This window comes from Lemur catta, chromosome 10 (assembly GCF_020740605.2).
Source record: "Lemur catta isolate mLemCat1 chromosome 10, mLemCat1.pri, whole genome shotgun sequence".
Taxonomy (NCBI): domain Eukaryota; kingdom Metazoa; phylum Chordata; class Mammalia; order Primates; family Lemuridae; genus Lemur; species Lemur catta.
In genome coordinates this window covers 36,692,369-36,712,800 of record NC_059137.1, presented here as the reverse complement: position 1 = coordinate 36,712,800, position 20,432 = coordinate 36,692,369, and the positions used below count along the sequence as shown (strand labels likewise).

At 38.4% G+C, this 20,432-nt stretch overlaps 1 protein-coding gene across 8 annotated transcripts in view; it reads left to right on the top strand.

The window, feature by feature from the left end:
- UNC13B (unc-13 homolog B) overlaps window positions 1-20,432 on the top strand; it is a 191,700-nt gene that overhangs the window by 82,944 nt on the left and 88,324 nt on the right. For 5 of the 8 annotated variants that reach the window (XM_045562896.1, XM_045562889.1, XM_045562892.1 and 2 more), the window contains exons 8-9: window positions 2,361-2,396; window positions 6,655-6,889. In XM_045562896.1, the coding sequence (XP_045418852.1) occupies window positions 2,361-2,396; window positions 6,655-6,889 (271 nt within the window). The remainder of the gene's footprint in view (window positions 1-2,360; window positions 2,397-6,654; window positions 6,890-20,432) is intronic. The other 3 variants (XM_045562894.1, XM_045562893.1, XM_045562890.1) reach the window with 1 other exon arrangement.

Here is a 20,432-nt window from a genome sequence, read left to right as displayed (position 1 = left end):
CTCTCCCCTCTTAAAAGCTGTGATATCTCTTTATTGTCCTCTAGATAATTCCAAATTCCTAACATTACTAAAACCCCCATTCTTTCATAACTATAGCCTCTCGTTCAAATATATTAGGACTATTTTCAGTTCACAAAATATGCTTTTGCATGTATAATTTCATTTTCCTGGGACATTTCCCCTTCCCTTTCTCAGTACTTATGCCTAGCAAAACCTAACTATCCTCAGTAATTGTTCTACTAGCTAGTGACGTGTTAGTGCATTTTTGGGGTGGGGAAGGAAACTTGCTTAATTAAACTGATGTTATTTCTCTTATAATGGAACTGGACTAAAAGGTGGTGAAAATAGGGAACTGGTTTGTCAGAGAGCATGACTGTTGCTTTTTTCATGGATTAAGGATGGGCTCAGTAGATGGGATTATTCGAGTTATTAATACAATAGATATTTACTGAGCACCTTTTATGTATATGAAACTACTGTGCAGTGCTGTCGAGTGCTCAAGGATGTGACAGTGTTCTGTGGGGAAAGCCTTCTTTGGGCTCAGAGTTATGGTGAGAAATAGCATTGTCACTTGCCTAGAGCGATCTAGGTTGATAGACATATTCTGAGGTTCTATGTGATGATTTTTTCCCATTTTCTTTTAAAAAGAAATGAGGTAGTTATCCTCTAGCAGTTGCTATGGCAACTGTGCTATAGCCTGGGAGCATTTTCTTTTACCTCCCCTTCCCCATGGTTAGAAAGTTAAATTATTAAAATTTAACAATGGCACACTAATCCAACATATCCTTTTTGAGGGGTGAGAAGAAGAAACCTAGGTGATAGAAAGAAGGTAAGTCCATAGGAAGAAAACTGGCTGTCAGTATATACCTATATTAAACAGCCAGTGACTGATTAGTAGTCCCATATGCCCAGGTTTGGGGGGTAGCTTCAGTAATGAAACCAGCTGAGGTTGGCATCATCTGATGTTCCCAGAATTTTGAGTCTTACTGCAGACTTTCAAGGGAGCCACACTCTCAGAACTCTGAGAGCCTTCTGGATAGACATTGAAGATCCCTTAGTAGACCTTAGGTCTATCAGAGTATATGGTTCTGAGGGTTGTTTTCTTTCTCCCACCTATGTAAGGCAAGCAACAACCTGGCAACATGACAGAGCAATAGCAAATGCTAGTTGCTTGCCATGTTCCAGGGACTGGGCTAAGCATTTTATGTGCTTTTTCTTATATAATCCTTACAATAACCCAGTGAGACTCATACTATTATTATTCTCATATTATAGTTGAGGAAATATCTATAATAACTTTTTCAAAATCATATAGCTAGTAAGTGGCAAAGTGAAAGAACTGAGGTTGACTTTAAAACCTATATTCTTGACTATGAAGCTAACCTATTCCTTATTTCTTGGGATTAAAGACCAATTTTTAATTATTTCTTTGTCACAATTAGTTGCCTCAAATTATGTTCGGGAATGGGATAGGATTTAAATTTAATTAGTATTGGATTTTTGATTTTGTGAAAAATCAATAAAAATGTTTTCAGTTTTCTCTTATCCTTCAAAATATTTGTGTTTTAATGGATTTTATTAAAAATTGATAAGTAACTCAGAAAAAGTAGCTATATTTGAGGATCCAATGGGCTATAGTATTTTATTACTTGCTAGAAAATTAGAAATTAGTTTCTTAAGAGATAGACATTGCCATTCTTTGGCTTTTTAACTTTCAGTAGAGAGCAGCAGAATTGGATATCCTTGCTCCCAGACAAGGGACTCACTCCCTTACCACCCATGGTATTAGGCCTGAGCTTCTCATGGGGATACTATGGTAGGCACAGGTTTGGTGAACACAGACAAGGAAGGGTTTCTTAGAGATAGGAGATCATGTTTTTCTTATTTTGGCTAAGGAAAAGTATAATGAGCTCCTAAATAATGATGCTCTGAGAGACACCTAGACCAGAAGGAGGTTTAAAACAGTATGGAGAGTTGGGCACAGTGTCAGGCACCTGTAGTCCCAGCTACTTGGGAGGCTGAGGCAGGAGGATCACTTGAGCCCGGGAGTTTGAGTTTAGCCTGGGCAACGTAGAAAGACCTCATCCTTTAAAAAAGAAAACAGTATGTAAGTAGTAGGTTTTTTGGTTTTGTTTTGTTATTCTGTACATAGTGGATAGCAGAGAACAAAATACTTTGTAGATCTGTCTTATGTTTGGTAGAAGGCAGATACTCTGTTATGCAAAGTTAATGGAATACAAGTGGGGTAGGCTCAAGCAAGGTAATACATGTAATATAATAATTGGTGGGATGGGGAAATGGTATTTGAATTATGTCTAAAATTGTCTCTGTCACTCTTTTGCTCTTTGCGGTTTTCTTAGGTCACTGGACCTATTTGGGCTGGGGAGAACAGCAGAGTACGTAAGAACTGAAATTCCTTTTAATTTTCTTGATCTTACCTTTTAACATACTCCCTCTGAACTATGAAATTGGATATTCATGCATACAAGCGTATGTAATTCCATTCACCTACTCTCCCACTTAAATCTCAGGAGACAATTACCTGTCATGGAATGTTATATCCTTTTAGGCTGATTTCTTAAAGACTGCGTGTGTGTGTGTGTGTGTGTGTGTGTGTGTGTGTGTGTGTGTGAGAGAGAGAGAGAGAGAGAGAGAGAGAAACAGATAAATTTCAAACCAAAATCCTAGTCACAATCGCAACACGATTTCCTGATTTTTATTCCCCAGAGACAAGTAGTACCATCAGCTTCTGAACGTAAGAAACCTTTTCTTTTGGTCCCTTGGCTAAGGAGTGCAGTGACCAGAAGAAGAAGGCTTATTCTAAGATGAACTTGTGTCAGGGTAATTGGTGTGTATTTTGGTTTGGCTGAGTTTCTTGTCTGTATAATATTACACTAAGATTGGGGAGATATGCAGAATAGACTGTTGTTGGTCCAGCAAGTGTGAATGCTATTTCAGCCAAAAACCTCTTGTGAAGGAAATAAGAGGCTGAGGGCGTGGTTTGACTTTCCTTGAAGCAGCCCAACTAGGCTGGAGGCCACCTTTGTTCTAGAACTTAGAGAATGGTCAGCCAATTCTTTCCAGCAAAATACACAGCCCTCAGCTGACATTACTGGTTGTGTTACCCATCTGACAGGGGATCTGGTTGAGTCTCAGTGATTAAGTATCTAACAGGTGCCAAGAAGGGCCAGATCTTGTCCTGTCACTGGAATTTCTCACCAAGTATATAGTTTCTGAGTATTTCTACTATTAGGAAACAGATCAAAAGAAGCCTAAGAGAGCTCAGATAAGTTAAGGTTTTCAAGTAGAAAAAAGTAACCAAGCCATGAAAAACATATATGAATTTTCTTTCTTTCTTTGGTTGATAAAGTTCTAGCTGTGCTCTTAATTCAAAGACAGGGACTCAGTCCATGAGTACTACATACAAGAGAGCCTCATTGTTCTATATTTCATTCAGTTTTGTTTGTGTGCGTACTGTATGCTTGGAGGCCCATCTTTGCCCCAGATTGGATTACTTTCCACAGCCTACTTTTCCAGGTTTATTTTCTCATTCTCTCTATGTCCTTTTATTTACCTGCTAAATGAACTACAAAATGTTTCTCAAAAATATATAGCCTTTCTAGCTGGTCTGATGGTAGTGGTTTATCAGAACTTACTAACATTAGTGTCACTAAAGTTGATGCACAACCCCCCACTGCTAAATTTGACTGTCTTAAATATATATATAGCCTTTCCAGTCATTGGGCCTTTAATCATGCCATGGCTTTTATCCAGATTCTAGAAGGTATTTGTCCTCTCCCTCCAGTCTTCACCTCTGTAAAGCTTTCCCTACTCACCCTATCAGGAAGTGATTTTACTTTCTTTTTAAACTCAAATAGCACAAACTTGCTTTGTGCTATTCTTATGGTAGTGACTTCCTTGTATAATTTCCAATATTTGTATCTATATTTTCTCTTTCCTATTAGATTGACTCTATACTCTGAGTCTTTTGTGTTGTTTAGCCTTGCACATGTAGGCATGCAACAAGTATTTGAGTAAATGTACCCAGCCTTTGAGTTTTCCATTCTTCAAACAGACTTTACTAGGGGCCTTTCAACTTTTGCCTTCAAATGAGTTCACAGGTACCCCCTTAGGCTGAGTAACCAAACCTGCACTCAGGTTCTTTTCCTGTAAAGCCAGGAATTTTCTGGTCTAACATGATGTGTGGAGTAGATTGCAGAGTCAGCAAGAGATTGACATTGACACACTAAAACCAGTTCTTTTATTCAAGCTGAAATATCACACATTTTTGTAAATTTCTTTTTTTAGTTTCTGATCAGGCTTGGTGGTGCCAGGAGGTTTCCTTTTTAGGGAAATTGGAGGTGATATAGGAGAGAAAAGCTGGCCTCTCCTTTGTCTCACTTCACTTCTTTGTATTGCTTTTCTCCTGCTCCCTTCTGCTTTCCATATTCTCTCTTCTACTCCCAGCCTCTTCTTTTCATAGACCCTTTGTTTCTTAATATTTGCCCTTGGTTTCTTTAGTATAGAAATGTTGTTAGCCTTTAGGAAAGTTGGGGGAGTATTCCTCCCTGTAGCCTAGCAAAATAAAAAAAAAAAGCAGAGCAGTATTTAGGAATAACAGGTCAGATGCAGTGAGAAAGTAAGGGTCCTTGCAAGTACTTTCTGGCTCCTAACTCAGGCTGAGCTACCCTCTCTGGCCTCATAATCTATAGGATTGTCTATCACTGTTGCCTCTTTGGAGGCTCAGTTCTTTTGGTTTTGCACTGATACTTTTCCTGCTGGAGTTTAAGAAGACTTCTGGTTTTGTCTCCTTTATTACCTCTGCCCCCTCATCTGGTATGCATGAATAGTCCAGTCCTGACTTATTCAGACTTATTCTTTCTATGGGTTCAGAAAGAGTTAAGTCTGAATGGCATATTGGCTTTTGTCTCTGGATCCTTTCTTTCTAGTCTTCAGAAGAACAAGTGCATCAAGGGCTAAAACCAGTGCCTCCAAAGTCTCTTTTCCTAATGTGTCAGAATGCTTTGTAAGCAGAATGCTTTGCATCCCTGTTGTTTGCTTTTGTTTCCAATCTTTGCTGCTCCTGCCCTGGTGAAAGGACTACTTGCTTTAATTGGCAATATTACTAATAACTGTTCCCAACTGTTTGAAGGTTAGCCTCTTTCTTGTGTTCATGTTTTTCCTCCTGGAGTTCTGATCACTCTCCTCTCCTTGTTTTTATGTTAACATGTTACCCTAAACTCACATGATCATAAGATCATCTTACCTCTACCCTCCAGCTGTACCTACAAATGTTATCAGGAATCCAATGCTCAAAATTTCTTCCTTGTCTATAAAATCCACACATTTGTCTTTTAGCAGAATTCACATCCGTCAGGTTGTCTAATGGAAGCCAAGGTGTCATTTTCCTGTTACCTTCCATTTGTCCCCAGTTTTTATCAATTCTGTCTGGAATTTTCTTCTTCTAGGTCATTAACTTTTTTCCAGTTCCACTGTATGGATTTGGGTCCTTATCTCCTGCCTGAGCAATTGTAAAAGCCTAATCTTATGGTCTTCAGGCAGCTTCCGCTGCCCGCATTGCTACCAAGATTATCTTTTAAAATTACTAACAAGAGGAGTCCATCATTCATTTTTGGGATGGTGAATGTTCCTTTTTTTCATTGTGAGCCAAATAGGAACTTGACAAGAAAGGACATGTGGGACCTTGTTAATCATACACATAATGGGTATGGTGTCAGATGTGGCTTCTTCTCTATAAAATAGTACAAAGCACTAAAGCACTATTAGGTTGAGCTCCCTTTTCCAAGCACAGTATTTATTTGTAACTGGTAATTTTAGCGAACATTAGGGAAAAAACTGTAGCTGGTCAGATGCTAGCCTGAAAAGCAGAAATAATTCTATGAAATTGTAGTCACTATTGTTAGATAAATTTAGCTGCATTGTCAGCAAGATCCCATTGACGGTGAGTATGTTTTCCTCTTATCTCAGCCCGTGCTCTGGATGGGAATTCTGGCCCCAGGGTAAAGGTACTTGACAGGAATTGTTAGAAAAAGCCATATCGCAGGAAGACAATAAGAGTACTGCTGTTCTCAGTTATGTCTAGAGCCTTTGACTTGACTTCTAAGCCTTGGCTTTGACCTTCCTGATTTTCAGGACCAGCTTCTGATGTTGAAACTGCTTATTGGGTCAGTCTATGGATTTTAAAGTCTGAAAACACCAAGCCAACTTTAAAAAAAAATTTCTTTTCTCTAAGATGTGGCAGAGCTATTCCACCCGCACTCCACCAACACCCTTGATAATGGTAGAAGACCGGAATCTATTTGCAACATTTAAGAGCAGATTTTAATTAGGTTTATAATAGCTAGAGAAGCAGAATTCTATAGAAATCTACAATGGGAAAATGCAACTTGGAGCTTCTCTAGGAATCAGTTCTAAAATTAAACCAAGTGTCTTATCTCATTTGATAAGGAGAGAGATTCATGGGTATTACTTGAGACAATTCTGTTCATGGCTTTGAGGTCACTGGGCTCACGTGCAGCTCAGCTTGCTTTTGTTCTCAAGGTCCAGACTTGTGGCTACTAAGTTAGAAATGGGAAAAGTTCCGAAGAACTAAGTAAAGATATTGTGCTTTGATTGACTGTGCTTATTCCATAGCTTTTGAAGACCCTGACAGTGCCGTGGATGACCGAGATAGTGACTATCGCAGTGAGACCAGCAATAGCATCCCACCTCCTTACCATACGACTTCCCAGCCCAATGCTTCTGTGCACCAGTTCCCCGTGCCAGTGCGATTGCCACAGCAGCTGCTACTTCAGGGCAGTTCCCGGGACTCTTGCAATGACTCTATGCAAAGTTATGACCTTGACTATCCAGAGCGGCGGGCCCTCAGGTAGGTATTGGGAACAAAGTACTTTCTGTTTCTATTACCAGGTCCTATGATACACCTGACAATAAGGATTTCAGTGCTTTAACCTGAGGTGGTAGTAGAAGTGTAGCAGAAATATGGGCCAAGCTACAGTCATTTTGTGTAGATTATCAGTCTTATTTTCTCTTCCACACATTCACATTTATACATTACCATCAGGAATGCTTTTTTATGATCAGCAATTCTCAGCTGACGAGGGCATGCTCATTTGGGATGTATGGCTGAATGAAACCTGCCCACCCCACTTCCTGACTCGGTGATTTTGATATAACCTTCTCCAAGATTAAAAAAAGAAAATCATAGATGTTAAATGTTTGGATAATCCTTTCTACCTGAACATTTCCCTGGGAACTTCAGAAGAAAACCAATATGATCTCATCATAGTAGATTCAGTAATTTTGCTGGAACTTTGTTTTAATTTAATTTTATTAATTTCTTAAATATATAAAACATTTATACAGTTAAGAAAAACTTAAGGTGCAATATAGCATACAGTAAGGAATCCCACCCACACCTGTTGTCTTCCTCTATTCCATCCTCTTACTGTCTCCCAGTTCCCTTCCTACTGTTTCTTATGTATCCTTCCATAGCCTATTTTCATATATTTATGAGTATAAAGGCAAATACATACATATGTGCTCTCCCCATTTTAAATGAATATTTCAAACTTAAAGTTTGGAGAAATAATACAGTAAACACCTATATTGCCTAGATTTACCTGTTGTAAAATCTTGCTGCATTTACTTTATCTCATTCTCTCTAATATATATTGAATACACATACTTCTTTTTTTCTGAACTCTTTGAAAGAAAGTTGCAGATATCATGTTACTTCACCAGAAAGTATTTCAGCATGGTACTCCTAAGAAAAAGGACTTTCTCTTATATAACCTCAATACTATGATCACATTCAAGAGGTTTAATTATATAATGATATTATATAGACCATATTTAAATTTCTTCAGTTATCCCAGTATTTTTTCCTTTCTGATCCAATCAAGAATCATGGTGCATTGCATTTGATTTTCATGTTTCCATAATCTTCTTTAACCTAGCAAAATTCCCTTACTTTTTTTTCCAGTCTTTTAATAAACTTTTTTGAAGAGTCCAGGCTAGTTGTTTTGAGAATGCCGCTTAGTTTGGTTTTATCTGATTGTTTCTTCATATTTAGAATAAGGTTAAAGATTTTTGGCAAAGATACTGCATAGGGTGATATTTCCTTCACAATACATTCAGGAAGAACATAGTTTGTCTTATTATTGGTGATGTTTAGATTGATTTTTTTTTTTTTTTTTTTTTTTGAGACAGGGAGTTGTCACTTGGCTAGAGTGTAGTGGCATCATCGTAGCTCACTGCAACCTCAAACTGCTGGGCTCAAGCAATCATCCTGCCTCAGCCTCCCCAGTAGCTGGGACTGTAGGCGCATACCACTACGCCTGGCTAATTTGTTTCTATTCTTGTAGAGAAAAAGACCCTGCAACAGCAGGGTCTTGCTCTTGCTCAGGCTAGTCTTGAACTCCTGGCCTCAACCAATCCTCCTTCCTTGGCCTCCCAAAGTGCCAGGATTATAGGCCACTGCTCCCTGCCATAGAATGATCTTTTTTAAAATAAATTTGGTATATGCCATATATTTCTAATGTAAAGTTACCTTTTCTCCTTTGTAATTATTATAATATCTGAGGTGATACCTGAGATTGTATCAATATTCTGTTTCCTTAACAACCTTTTTACCCAATGATTTTAGCATCCATTAATTCTTGCCTGAATCAGTTATTTCATTGATTGAAGGTTAGTTTTTTAAAAACCATTCCAATTTAGCTTATACTTTTAGTTTCTAAAATTTAACAGACCATAGGATGCTCTCATTTTTTTGCCCACCTCACCAAGCTACTATATTGGTGAATTTTTTTGCAGAGCCTCAGATGGCCATCTACCTCCTAGACAATATCCTGACCCAGTTTACTATTATCTCTGAAAATATTTTCAGTGAAATTTTATGTATCAACCATAGTACAGAATTCTCTTCATAATCTGATTCTAAAGAGAAACATACTAAGAATCCTACTGAACTTGGTGCCTACTCCTTGCTGGTTTATTAATTGAATGCTTGCCTATTTTATTTATTAAATATTTGATTTTAGTTGTTCATATTGCCCCACTTTAAGAAAGAAACATAATAGCAAAAAAAAAGTTCTTTTGAACCTTTTCCCACCTCTGTGTTTGCAAGCATTAGATGTTTAGGGTAGCAGTAATAATGACAGATCAGCCTAAACAACTGTATACTCTTCCATTTGGACAAATTAATTTACTAATCATTACCTTATTATTATTTCGGTTATTTCCTGTGTTACTGCTATAATAAATAACACTTAGAGGAGCATTAGTGATGTTCTTTAAGTTATATGTTTTTTCCTAAAATTTTTCTTTAATGTTCTCATGTAAGTTAAACTTTACTGTATCAGTATATAAAATGAGATTTAAAAGTAAATATTTTATCATCTCAAGCAGAGGAAAAGTTAACATGATTCTTATTTATTTATTTATTTATTTATTTATTTTGAGACAGGTCTCACTTTGTTGCCCAGGCTAGCGTGAGTGCCGTGGCGTCAGCCTAGCTCACAGCAACCTCAGACTCCTCGGCTTAAGCGATCCTACTGCCTCAGCCTCCCGAGTAGCTGGGACTACAGGCATGCGCCACTATACCCGGCTAATTTTTTCTATATAGATTTTTAGTTGGCCATATAATTTCTTTCTATTTTTAGTAGAGATGGGTCTCACTCTTGCTCAGGCTGGTCTCGAACTCCTGACCTCGAGCAATCCACCCGCCTCAGCCTCCCAGAGTGCTTGGATTACAGGCGTGAGCCACCGCGCCCAGCCAACATGATTCTTAAGTAAACCTTTTCTTATAGACATTTTTAAATTAATATTTTTAAATGATTTCTTCTTTAAAAGTTTGAAGAGATTATATCACTAGCATTGATTTTTAAACTTTTCTGTTGCTTACACTTAGTTCATGGAAATGGTCTAAGTCCTTAAATTATATTGTTTTTTTGTTTTTTTGTTTTTTGAGACAGAGTCTCGCTCTGTTGCCCAGGCTAGAGTGCCGTGGCGTCAGCCTAGCTCACAGCAACCTCAAACTCCTGGGCTCAAGCAATCCTTCTGCCTCAACCTCCCAAGTAGCTGGGACTACAGGCATGCGCCACCATGCCCGGCTAATTTTTTCTATATATTTTTAGCTGTCCAGATCATTTCTTTCTATTTTTAGTAGAGACAGGGTCTCGCTCTTGCTCAGGCTGGTCTCGAACTCCTGACCTCAAGTGATCCTCCCGCCTTGGCCTCCCAGAATGCTAGGATTACAGGCGTGAGCCACTGCGCCCGACCTACTGTATAGCTTTTTTAGGAAGAAAGTTAACATCTTGAGGCAATAAATGTGTTTAAATGTACTTTCCAGTAAATACAGAAGTGTAAAAATAAATAGCTATATTCACTATAGCCATTGGAACTATAATGACCTCTTCCAGTCTGGAGTTTAGTTTGAGTTTTTGGGGAATAGTGGAGAGTAATGAAACTGCATGTAAAAAATGTGTTAAGTTGGATTTCCTAACTCAATCATATGGGCTTTTGTCTAATGAGTCCAGAATAACAAAATTTTTGCATAATTTGAGGTTTGACAACAGGGTTGGACTTTGTTAGACTATTATATAGCCAAAGTGTTTCTAGTGTTGAAGAGTGGTCAAGAGAATAGCAGTCTTACCCTGGAAGATTTTTGGTAACTACTTAGATCTTGTTTCTGTTTCCTAAATAAATGCTGTTGGATATTAGATCTAAAAAGGAAGATGCTGAGCTAACAAACTCCACCCCTACCTCAGTACACAGGAAGCAGGCAGTCTCTAACCTAACTGAAAGAAAAGTCTGCTATCTTTTGTATTCATTGATTTAAGCTGGACATGTAGCTTCTGTTGTCGTAATCAGTATAGAGAAAGATTTTCTTTTCACTGTGATTCTTAATGCATGTAGCGTTTAATTTCAAAACAGCAAATTATAATGCTTTTAAGTAATTTACTGTTTTTGGTAATGTAACAATGTTTGAATTCTGCTAATAGTCTAAAACTATTTTATTATGTATATATTTTTTCATATTAAAAGAAATATGTTTGACCATATTCTTGGCTACATAGCCTCAAATATAACTTTCAGCAAGTTAACTACTTGGCTTCTTTTTAGACTCAAATTCGTCAACAAATTTACATTTCTGGAAATCTCTTGGTGTATTTTCATGGTATACTTAATAGTTCTAAACTTTGGCAATGCAAATTCCTTCTAGATATTGATAAAACATGTTTCACTTTTTTGTTTCTTAAAAAATTAAAGAATCCTAAAAAGCTCACCAATGACATGGTTACAGTTGAAGCATTTAAAAATTGTTGTTATAGCTGTTCTTTTTCTGATGTTGAAAAAACTATGTGACTACATTGATATAATATTGATTTAAGAACATGTGAATTTCCTTTTCACATTTTTTTAGTCTGAATGATTTTTTATCAAATTTGTAATTTTACTATTCTAATCTTCTCACTGAACATGCACTAAATCTTTTAACTTGTTTCTTCCTTTTCCCTGTCTCTCCCTTTTTCTTTGCCTGACTGTTCCTCCAATTTTGTCCACTTATATCAGACGAGGCTCAAAGGCTAAAAATGACAAAATTAGGATTATTTCAGCTTTCTCTGATGTTGACTACGAAGAGCAAGAAGATGTATATGAGGAGATAGAGGGGAAAATATCACAAGAGTTTCTAGAAAATAATAACATAAACTTGAAGGAAGCAGGGGTAAAAGAAATTAGAACCTTTACAAAAGCAAATAAATATGACAGGCAACAAAAAGAACCAAAGTACAAGAATTGCAAAAAGATACCATCTCAGAGCCAACAAAAAGAATTCTCTACTGACCTTAAGTTTGAAACATCTGTTTTTTCCAGATATCCTCAGAAATATGATACAATAGATAGGAGAAGGAAAAAAACACCCTTATACAGTCATTTTAAAGACAGTGAAAGAAGGCAATATGAGAGAGCTGGAACTAAGACTAACTCCAAAAATATATATTCTGATACTGAAAATTGTAACCTTTGCCACAATGAAAAAAAGAAAGAAAATTACCCAGTTTTGCACCCCTGCAAAAATGGATTTGTGGTTAGGAGTGGCATACGGCCCACTAAGTTGCAAAGTCATGATTATGATCTGCCTGTTTGTTTAAAGAACTGTGAAAAGTCATCTGGCTCAAAACAGTATGTCTTTAATTTCACTCCATTAGATATTCTTGAAGATTCTACTAGCAGTACTTCTGATGAACTTCTGGGTTCCCCCATTTCTGATAAGCAGGAAGGTTTGCTGTCACCAACATGGTGTCCATCCAATGTTCATCATATTGAAGAATTTTCTGAAGAGTATTATGTAGCAGATTCATTATTGCCATTACAAAGGATGAATTGTGATGCAAAAACACTTGGAGATCTGTCCGGGTGTTCCATAGAAGAGATGACCCCTTCCTCTGTTGCCGAGTCCAAGGAAGACTATGTTGATACAATGGATGAGCTTCAGTGTTTGGTGGAAACAGTATCAGAATATTTAGCAGAGAAGGAAGAGGAGATTAACAGATTTGGTTCCCTTTCAAAAACTAAAAAAATACATAAACACTATAGTACTGTTAATAATGCAGAACAGAAAATGCCTGGGGTTCAAATACCACCTTTAACCATGGTCAATAATGACAAGGACAAGGCTATCTCTTTCCCTGAGTTGAATGGAGTAAAATGTGCTGTTGGTTCTTTGTTTAGTTCACTCACAGAAAGGGTGGGTTCAGGCACGAAGCATCTGACAACCACTGTGGAAAAGCTGGTTTATTTAGTTCCAGAGAAAACAGAAACTCCTAATCAAATAGAGACAATTAATTTGGAATCTAGACCTAGAGCCAAGTCAGTATTAGAGAAGGATCTTTCCGTGCAATCTCCATTATCCCCTCAAACAGAAGATAATAAGAATACAGGCAGACATGGCAAAACCTCTGAAAATGAGTACATGGGCAATAAAACTGGGAGTTTAAGCTTTCAGGATGCAGCAGAAACTATCAGAGAGGATTCGGCTTCACAGAGTCAGGGTTCAGTTATAAAGTCTGTTTTCAGCATGTTGAATCCATTAAAGATCTTTTCAGAAAAGGGAGAAACCAAAAAAGATGACCAGAGCAAGCCACCAAGAAAGGAAAGTTTTGTTGGGTGTGGTTTGGAGTCAAATCAAAGAGAAGGCACTCTTGACAATGACAGTAGTAGCATCATTGCTTTAAATAGAAGTGATGGAGAAACTACAGGCTGGTTCCAAATGCCCGTAAGTGAGGATTTGTCCTCTAAAGTGGCCATTGAACCTCCAAATTTAGCTAGTTCTGCAAGTAAGAAAGACAATGTGGAGAGTCTGTTGGAAGGAAAATCCTGTATAGATCAGTCTCTATTACCAGACCAACCAAAACTATGTGCCAAAGATACCCTAGGACATCCTTGTGTACCTGGGAGTAGAACTGCCAATAGAGAGGCTTCTTCCAAGCCGGTAGAGGAGGACAAAGTTACTGGTGATGATGATTTTCTTGAGCCACTCAGAAAATCATTTAGCCAGTTTTTCCTCACTTCCCCTGAGACCTGTTCAAAGGAAACTTTGTCAGAATCTATGAAAATTCACCAGTCGGAGGAAGATGAACGGGAAAGGGGCTCTAAGAAAGATGTATGTTCCTTTTCCTTTAGTGGAAAACTACATGTTCCATTTTTTAGAGTTCTTGAGCATTCTGAAAAGCAGCAGGATTTAAGAGAGAAAGGAAGCATTTTTCCTTTGTTTAAATTTCCTTTCGCTGACAGCCATATCACTGTAAATGACCAAAATTTTCATGTCTCAGCAGTAAACACTGATGAAGAGATCCAAAGAAATTGCCATGAAGATGCCAAACTTAGTTCAGTAAAATCTAGTTCAGTTCCAAATATTCATAATGATCTAGGGAAATTGGGCAGTACAGAGGAAATTAATAAGAATGACCAAAAAAATTGTCCTGAAGATGCCAAACTCAACATAATAAAGTCTGATTCAGTTACAAATATTAATGATGATGTTGGAGAATTGGGAAGTATAGAGGAATTAAATCCAAATGACCATGCAGCAGTAGCGAATTATGGAAGAGATGCTTTAGCCATCCCTGGAGTTGTGCCTGTAGAACATATAACTTCAGGTCCTTCAGGAGAAGATAAGAGTCTTATACAAGTGACATCTTCAATAGTATCAAACTCTTCATTAGAGTTTATTTCTACTGTTTCAAAATCTACTTTGCTTAGTGAAAGTAGTGAAGATAAAGTTACAGATAAAACATCTGGGAAAAAAACCCAAGGGGGCTTCCTTTCTGGCCTATTTAACAGGTTTTCTTCTGAAAACTTGTCTAGTAAACAAGAACTAAATTTGAAAAATGATGACTCCAATCACAGGAATACTACCCCAAGCTTAATCTCTGGAATATTTAACCTGATATCAAATAGCACTATGACTGACAGTAAACCAGATGAAGCAAAGTTCATGTCTTCAGGCAACATGAAGAGTTTGAATGGAGATGAGCATTTATCCTTGAATGAGGTCCCTGCTACTTCATGTGTGACTTCTGAGAACCCTAGGAACCATGCTGAAAAACATGAAACGTCTGACTTCATAGAAAGCTGCCTATTACCTGAAGAAAATATACCATTGTCCGATGCTTTGGTTGATAATCATTGTTGCCCTCCTACATGGAAAAACCAGCAAAATGAAAACCATTCCCCCTCTTCTGAGAACATGGTACTTCCCTGTGTTCCAAGTGCCCAGCCAGGCTCCTTAGAGATATCTTTGGCTAAGAGGCCAACACCAAACCATGTTCTTGAGACAAAACTACGTGAAAATTCAAATGAGTTAAATTCACCTGTACTAAATATTAACATTCTTAATAAATCAAACCACTGTCAGGCTTTTGAAGAGATGAATAATCCTTTCTATTTTGAATGGGACTCTGATGTAAAAGATTTCTCTAGAAATTCCAGAAAACTTCAGCCAGTTTATTATATGTTGAATCAAAATACATTTCCATCAGCTGATGCTTTCTTGTGGCTTGACTCAGAAAACCCAGTGAAAAATTTTTGCCAAAAAGATCAAAATGCAAATATCTTGGAGTGGAGAACAAATCCAAGCAATGTCATTTGGTGTGACTTACCATATGAATCATTCGACCAGTTAGCATTTAATGAAGATTACTTATTAAGAGGTGATGTGTGGGCAGCTAATTCATTATATGGAAATTCTGGTCATCTTCTAACGAATGAGATTAAGAATTCACTAGAAGAACTGCCCATTGACTTAAGTTGTTCTTCAGATTATGAGAACACTGTATACCCCATAGTTGATCAAGAATCATTTAGAATAGATGAAAACTTTGTTTTTTCAAGTTTTGGTTATGAGTATCAGGAATGGTTATCCTGTCTGGAAAATGGAGTGTGGTGGCCATCAGAGGATGGGGATTATGGATATTATATGTTTCATGATGGTCACTATATCTATTCTCTCCTCACTGATTCTACTGGGCAGTATGCATATTTATTTGTACCTGATTATTCTTACCAAGAGTATTTAAATTGTGATTTACAAACAAATGATCTATCAAGTATTACATTGGATGACAGCATTATCTCTGCCTGTAGTTTTAAAGTACTTGACAAGGAAGATGAAATATTGTGGTGTATTGGAGAGGAACCAATTGATGACCCTCTTGATTTATCTGTAGCTTTGCCAAGAAGTGAGGAACCATTGCATCTAAATTTAGAAACCATTTCACAAGGACTTAAAGAGTCAAATAACGGCCAAACGGATCAACCATTAGATTTTTCAGGCTATAAGCCTCAAAAGTTGAAAGGAGATTTTATATCTTTCAGAGAAAGGCCATATGGTCCTGAAGACCTTGAATGTACATTGGATCTCAGAAATCAGCCCCAGACTGTTAGTAATCATGTCTTAAATAAAGATCAAATTAGGGAGAGAAATAAAAACCAGCCTCTAGCTAAAGATTCATCAATTCATCTTTCTAGTTTCCATTGGCTTCAGTCTTCCTTTGAAGAAGTTGCCTCTTTGGTTCATCCTGAAAATATGACTAAAGGCTCACAGCAAGCAGAAGAAACATCACCAGTGAACAAAGTGACTTCTGTATTTTCTGTTTTGGGTGCCTCAGTTGGGAGTACTTTGAATTTTGATAAGAGTGAATCCTTAGAGTCTTTGGCTGTGCAGAAAATGGATCAGCAGTCAAAATTAGCAGAGCTCAAAAATGATGGCCTTCAGTCAATATTGAGTAAGCAATTAGGGAGTAACTCCCAAAACGAAGAAGAAAGTCTTCTCAAGAATTCAGAGAGACAGACAGTATCCAGTATTCAACAACCAGAATTTACTAAAAATAAAAGGCAGGAATCCCCTTTAAATAAAGGTGTTCATGTGAAAAGACAAAGTTTGTTAAAATCTGGTTTCCAGGCAAGTCAAACAACTCCTCAGGCTAAATCAGGTATAAAAGGTGATGAAATCATTACGATGGACTCTATTTCAGTTCCTCTTGCACCACAGTGTAGTAGAGATGAGCACAAGAATTGTGAGCTTCCCCAGGACCAGTCTCCCAAAGAGTCTGAGAATACATTATTTAAAAGTGCATTAAAACTCTTTAGTCGAGGAGAAGAATCTTCAGTAAGTACAACAAATGAAAAACAGGCATCTGGATTTTTGAACCTCTTTAAAACTCAGGTGAATAAAGAAGGATCACCAAACTTAGAAGAAAAGACTGGTGATAAAAATATTAAGATATCATCTCAGGAAAAGAAAGAATCTTCTGGTGTTTCAAATTTTTTTGGTACCCTTGGGGATTTCTTTAAAACCAGTGTATCTCCCATACAGACAACTGAAAATATGCCTGTTTCTTCAATGACTAATAAGTATGAGATCAGGTCAAGTCCTACTCTTGTACAGCTAACTAACCAGGGTGTTGGGAACTTTCCTGCTGCACCAGTTTCCTCTAAAGGGAAGGTTAGAGTCAGAAGTCTGAATAAACAGACTACTATTGATGACAGTGGACTTATAGAACCATCACCTAGAGAGATCCAGGGTAATAATTTGACAGAAAAAGAGGTACCGTTCAGAGACCATCTAATCCAGCAGTCACCTAATTCATCTTTCTCAACAAGTAATCTCAAAGGGTCTTCTGGAAGTTCTTCCATAGAAAATAGAGATGTGTCTACAGTGACAGAAATTTCAGGAAGTAATAAAACATCTTCCGATATTCTGAACGGAAAAAATTCAAATGAACAAGATCACTTTTCTGACAAGGACAGGAAGTTTTCAACTACTACAACATCTTCATCCCAACCAGAGATACCAACCAAAAAGAGTATATTTTCTTTTCTGACTGGATCTGAAAAATCTGAGAACAGAGCCTCTGCTACTCTACCAAGAGCCAAATCTCAAGGAGAAGGGCTATTCACACTTCCTTCCTTTTTTTCCACTACGAGCTCAAACATCAAGAAGGATCTCCCTCATAAAAGCTCTACTTTTAGTTTCTTCAACTTACCCTTTTTGGATCAAAAGGAGGAGATTCCTGAGGAAAAACAAAGCCTTTCAGCTGTTGCTCCAGTGACTTCTCAGCCCTGTAAGAAGCCAAGTGTTTCTGTAGACTCTGGTGGGACAATGATGAGAGAAGGTGCCAATGGTCATAAAGATAGCATAACCCAGGAAGTAGTTCATGAAAAGCAAATGGCACCTTGTATTTCCGTTAGTAACTCTACTGAGGTTACCTCCCTTGCAGATGAGTTCAGTGTAGAGAAGGACTATCAGGGGAAACTGAGTTCCAATAATGGATCAGGAACATCTTCAACAGATTTCCAGATGCATCAGTTGCAAAAAGATACTGTTCCTCCTTCATCAGAATATCAGGCACAGGCTGAAACATTCCTCATTGGCCCAGAGACCCTTGGGATAACTCCCCATGAAGAAGAGGCTTTCAGTCACAAAGCCTTCCTCAATGACTCACTGACCAACTCTTTTTCACACGATAACCATTTATTTGAAAAGTTAAATGATTTAGACACTTGTACTAACTGCCACCAAAATGAAAGCTTTACTAGTGACCCATTGAACTTGCCATTAGAAAAGGCCCCTGATGAGGTCTTACCACAGATCCTGGAGCCAGCCTCTTCTCCTCCAGAGCCAGAATGTGCAGGGCATCTCCAGAACCGTGATATAGATAAAGAGGAAGACAAATCAGTGTTAGGCTCTTCGGTAGAAATGCTTTCAGGGTTTGTGACCAAAGTGAAATCTTTCTCTGGGGGCTTAATTGAACCTCCCAGAACACTCTCTGGAATTTTCTCCTCTCCTAAATCTCCAAAGAAAAGCTCCTTTTTCTCTCTTTCTTCTGGTGTGTCATCTCAGCCACTCAAAGATGAGTTATTTGGAATTTTCAAAAGTCCCAAACCAGAGACATACAAACAAGAATCATCTATCCCAGCTACTTCACGGCTTCAAAATGATTGTTCCAGAGATGCTGTAGGATTAGGACCTTCAGAAGGTTTGTGGAGAGAAGCTGCCTGTGCAGCACCCAATTTAGAATCTGTCAGTGACTGCAGAATGACTGTTGTTAGTGCAAAGTCAGAATCAGATACCTTGACAGATGATCCTAAATTAATAACCAAAATGGAAAACAGTAACACTCCTAAAAATATTCCAGGACCCCAAAGTTCTGAAACAGTTGCTACATCTTCTGTCTCAGGGGATGACACTGGGCCAGGAGTATTGTCTCTGAGTGATGAAGGAGACATGGGGATATTGCAGGGTACAGACACAGAGGCATCATTGGAAGCAGAGCATATTTTATCGCCAACACAGTTGCATCCAGATCCTACCTGTATTGCTGAAGAGCTTCCTCCTCCAATTCAGCCACCTCTTCCTCTTAAGCCAGAACCAGCTATTCAAACTGCCTCCACAAACCAAGATTTCTTGGAGCTGCATGCAGCCAATTCACTAGAAACCAATACTGCACTGTTCAGTGAGGCAAGTGTGAGTCAGAGCACTGCCCTGGAAACTCAAGGGCACTTTCCTCATCCTCCACTGGAGAAACCTGGGCTTTGTGCTAAAGAAAGTTGTGAGATACTTCATGCCCAGAAAGATCCACCTGCAGGCCCCCAGGGAACAGAGCAGCCAAGACCTCGTTTTGAGATCCCAAACATAACCAATTGGCCAAAGCTCCGCTTCCCATCCTCTGCTACTGACCATGGGAAATCACTGAGCTCTTTCTTTTCCTCACCTTCTCCGTCGGGCAATAGAGCAGCAGAGACTGGTTTAATATCCAGTTTTAAGAAATTGTCAACTCTATTTGAGGGAGGTAGTGAGGGGAAAGAGAGTGTGCTGGGAAGTGATCCAAAACTAGGGTTTGGAAAGAAGCTGGATCGTTCATTTCCATTGGCAAAAGAAAACAAAGAATTTCCTGAACAAATGCCTACAGAATCTTCCCCTCCAGTTTTAGATGTTAGCAGTGATCAGGACCTTAACTCCACTAAGGCTAACAAAGCTTTGGAGTCCTCTCAAATATCTGAGGCCAGTGCTGAGCCAGCTAAGGTCTATACTCGGCCTTCTGGGCCCTCTGAGCAGCTGGAGGCCAAGCCAAGTGTCTGTGCTCCAGAGGTTTCAGGGCCTGGAGAAGTGGAAAAGCAGCAGGAAATCCCAGCATCTAAGGAACAATGGGATACCAAAGGCAACCTCTCTGACCCCACCTGTCCTTCAGGGAAACATGAGGAAGAGCACTACACTGTCTCTGAGCTAATTCACCAGCCAGAAAAACAAGAAGAGGAGGTAGTGCCTGCTAGCACTGACTCTGTTTTGAATGTACAGCAGCCAGTCACTCTGAATGGCATCAAGGAACCAATGACCAACAAAAGGCCTGTTCTCAACTGAAGCATCATAAATGGCTTTAAGGAATTGACCATTTATGATGATGCACATGACTTAGTGGTAGATGAGCCGTAGTTTGCTTTTTATCCTTCCTGTGTCTTTCCTAGCACCCGAGCTTCATGTTAATTAGGGATTAAGTAACAAGAACTAATGTGTGGATATTTTCATCCTCTCCCTTCTCTCTAGTGCCAAATGTAATTCATTTATTGGAACAAGGCGCTTCCTGCCTAAAGGAAAGGCTGGGTCCTGAGATTTAATTGCTCTGGTTTGCTCTGCCATATATAATGGGAAATGGAGAGGGGAAAGAAGGAACAGGCAGCAAGTAGTTGGTGGTATATATTAACTACAACTACATGATAGGCTGGGAGGCTTCCTTGGGCCTTAGGCACTTATATCTTTTAGTAGATGGGATGACCTACTTTGCTTTGCTTTTTCAAGTCTTCTAAGGTGCTTTTTCCAGTGGCAATGAAGGAATTAAGTAAAATAC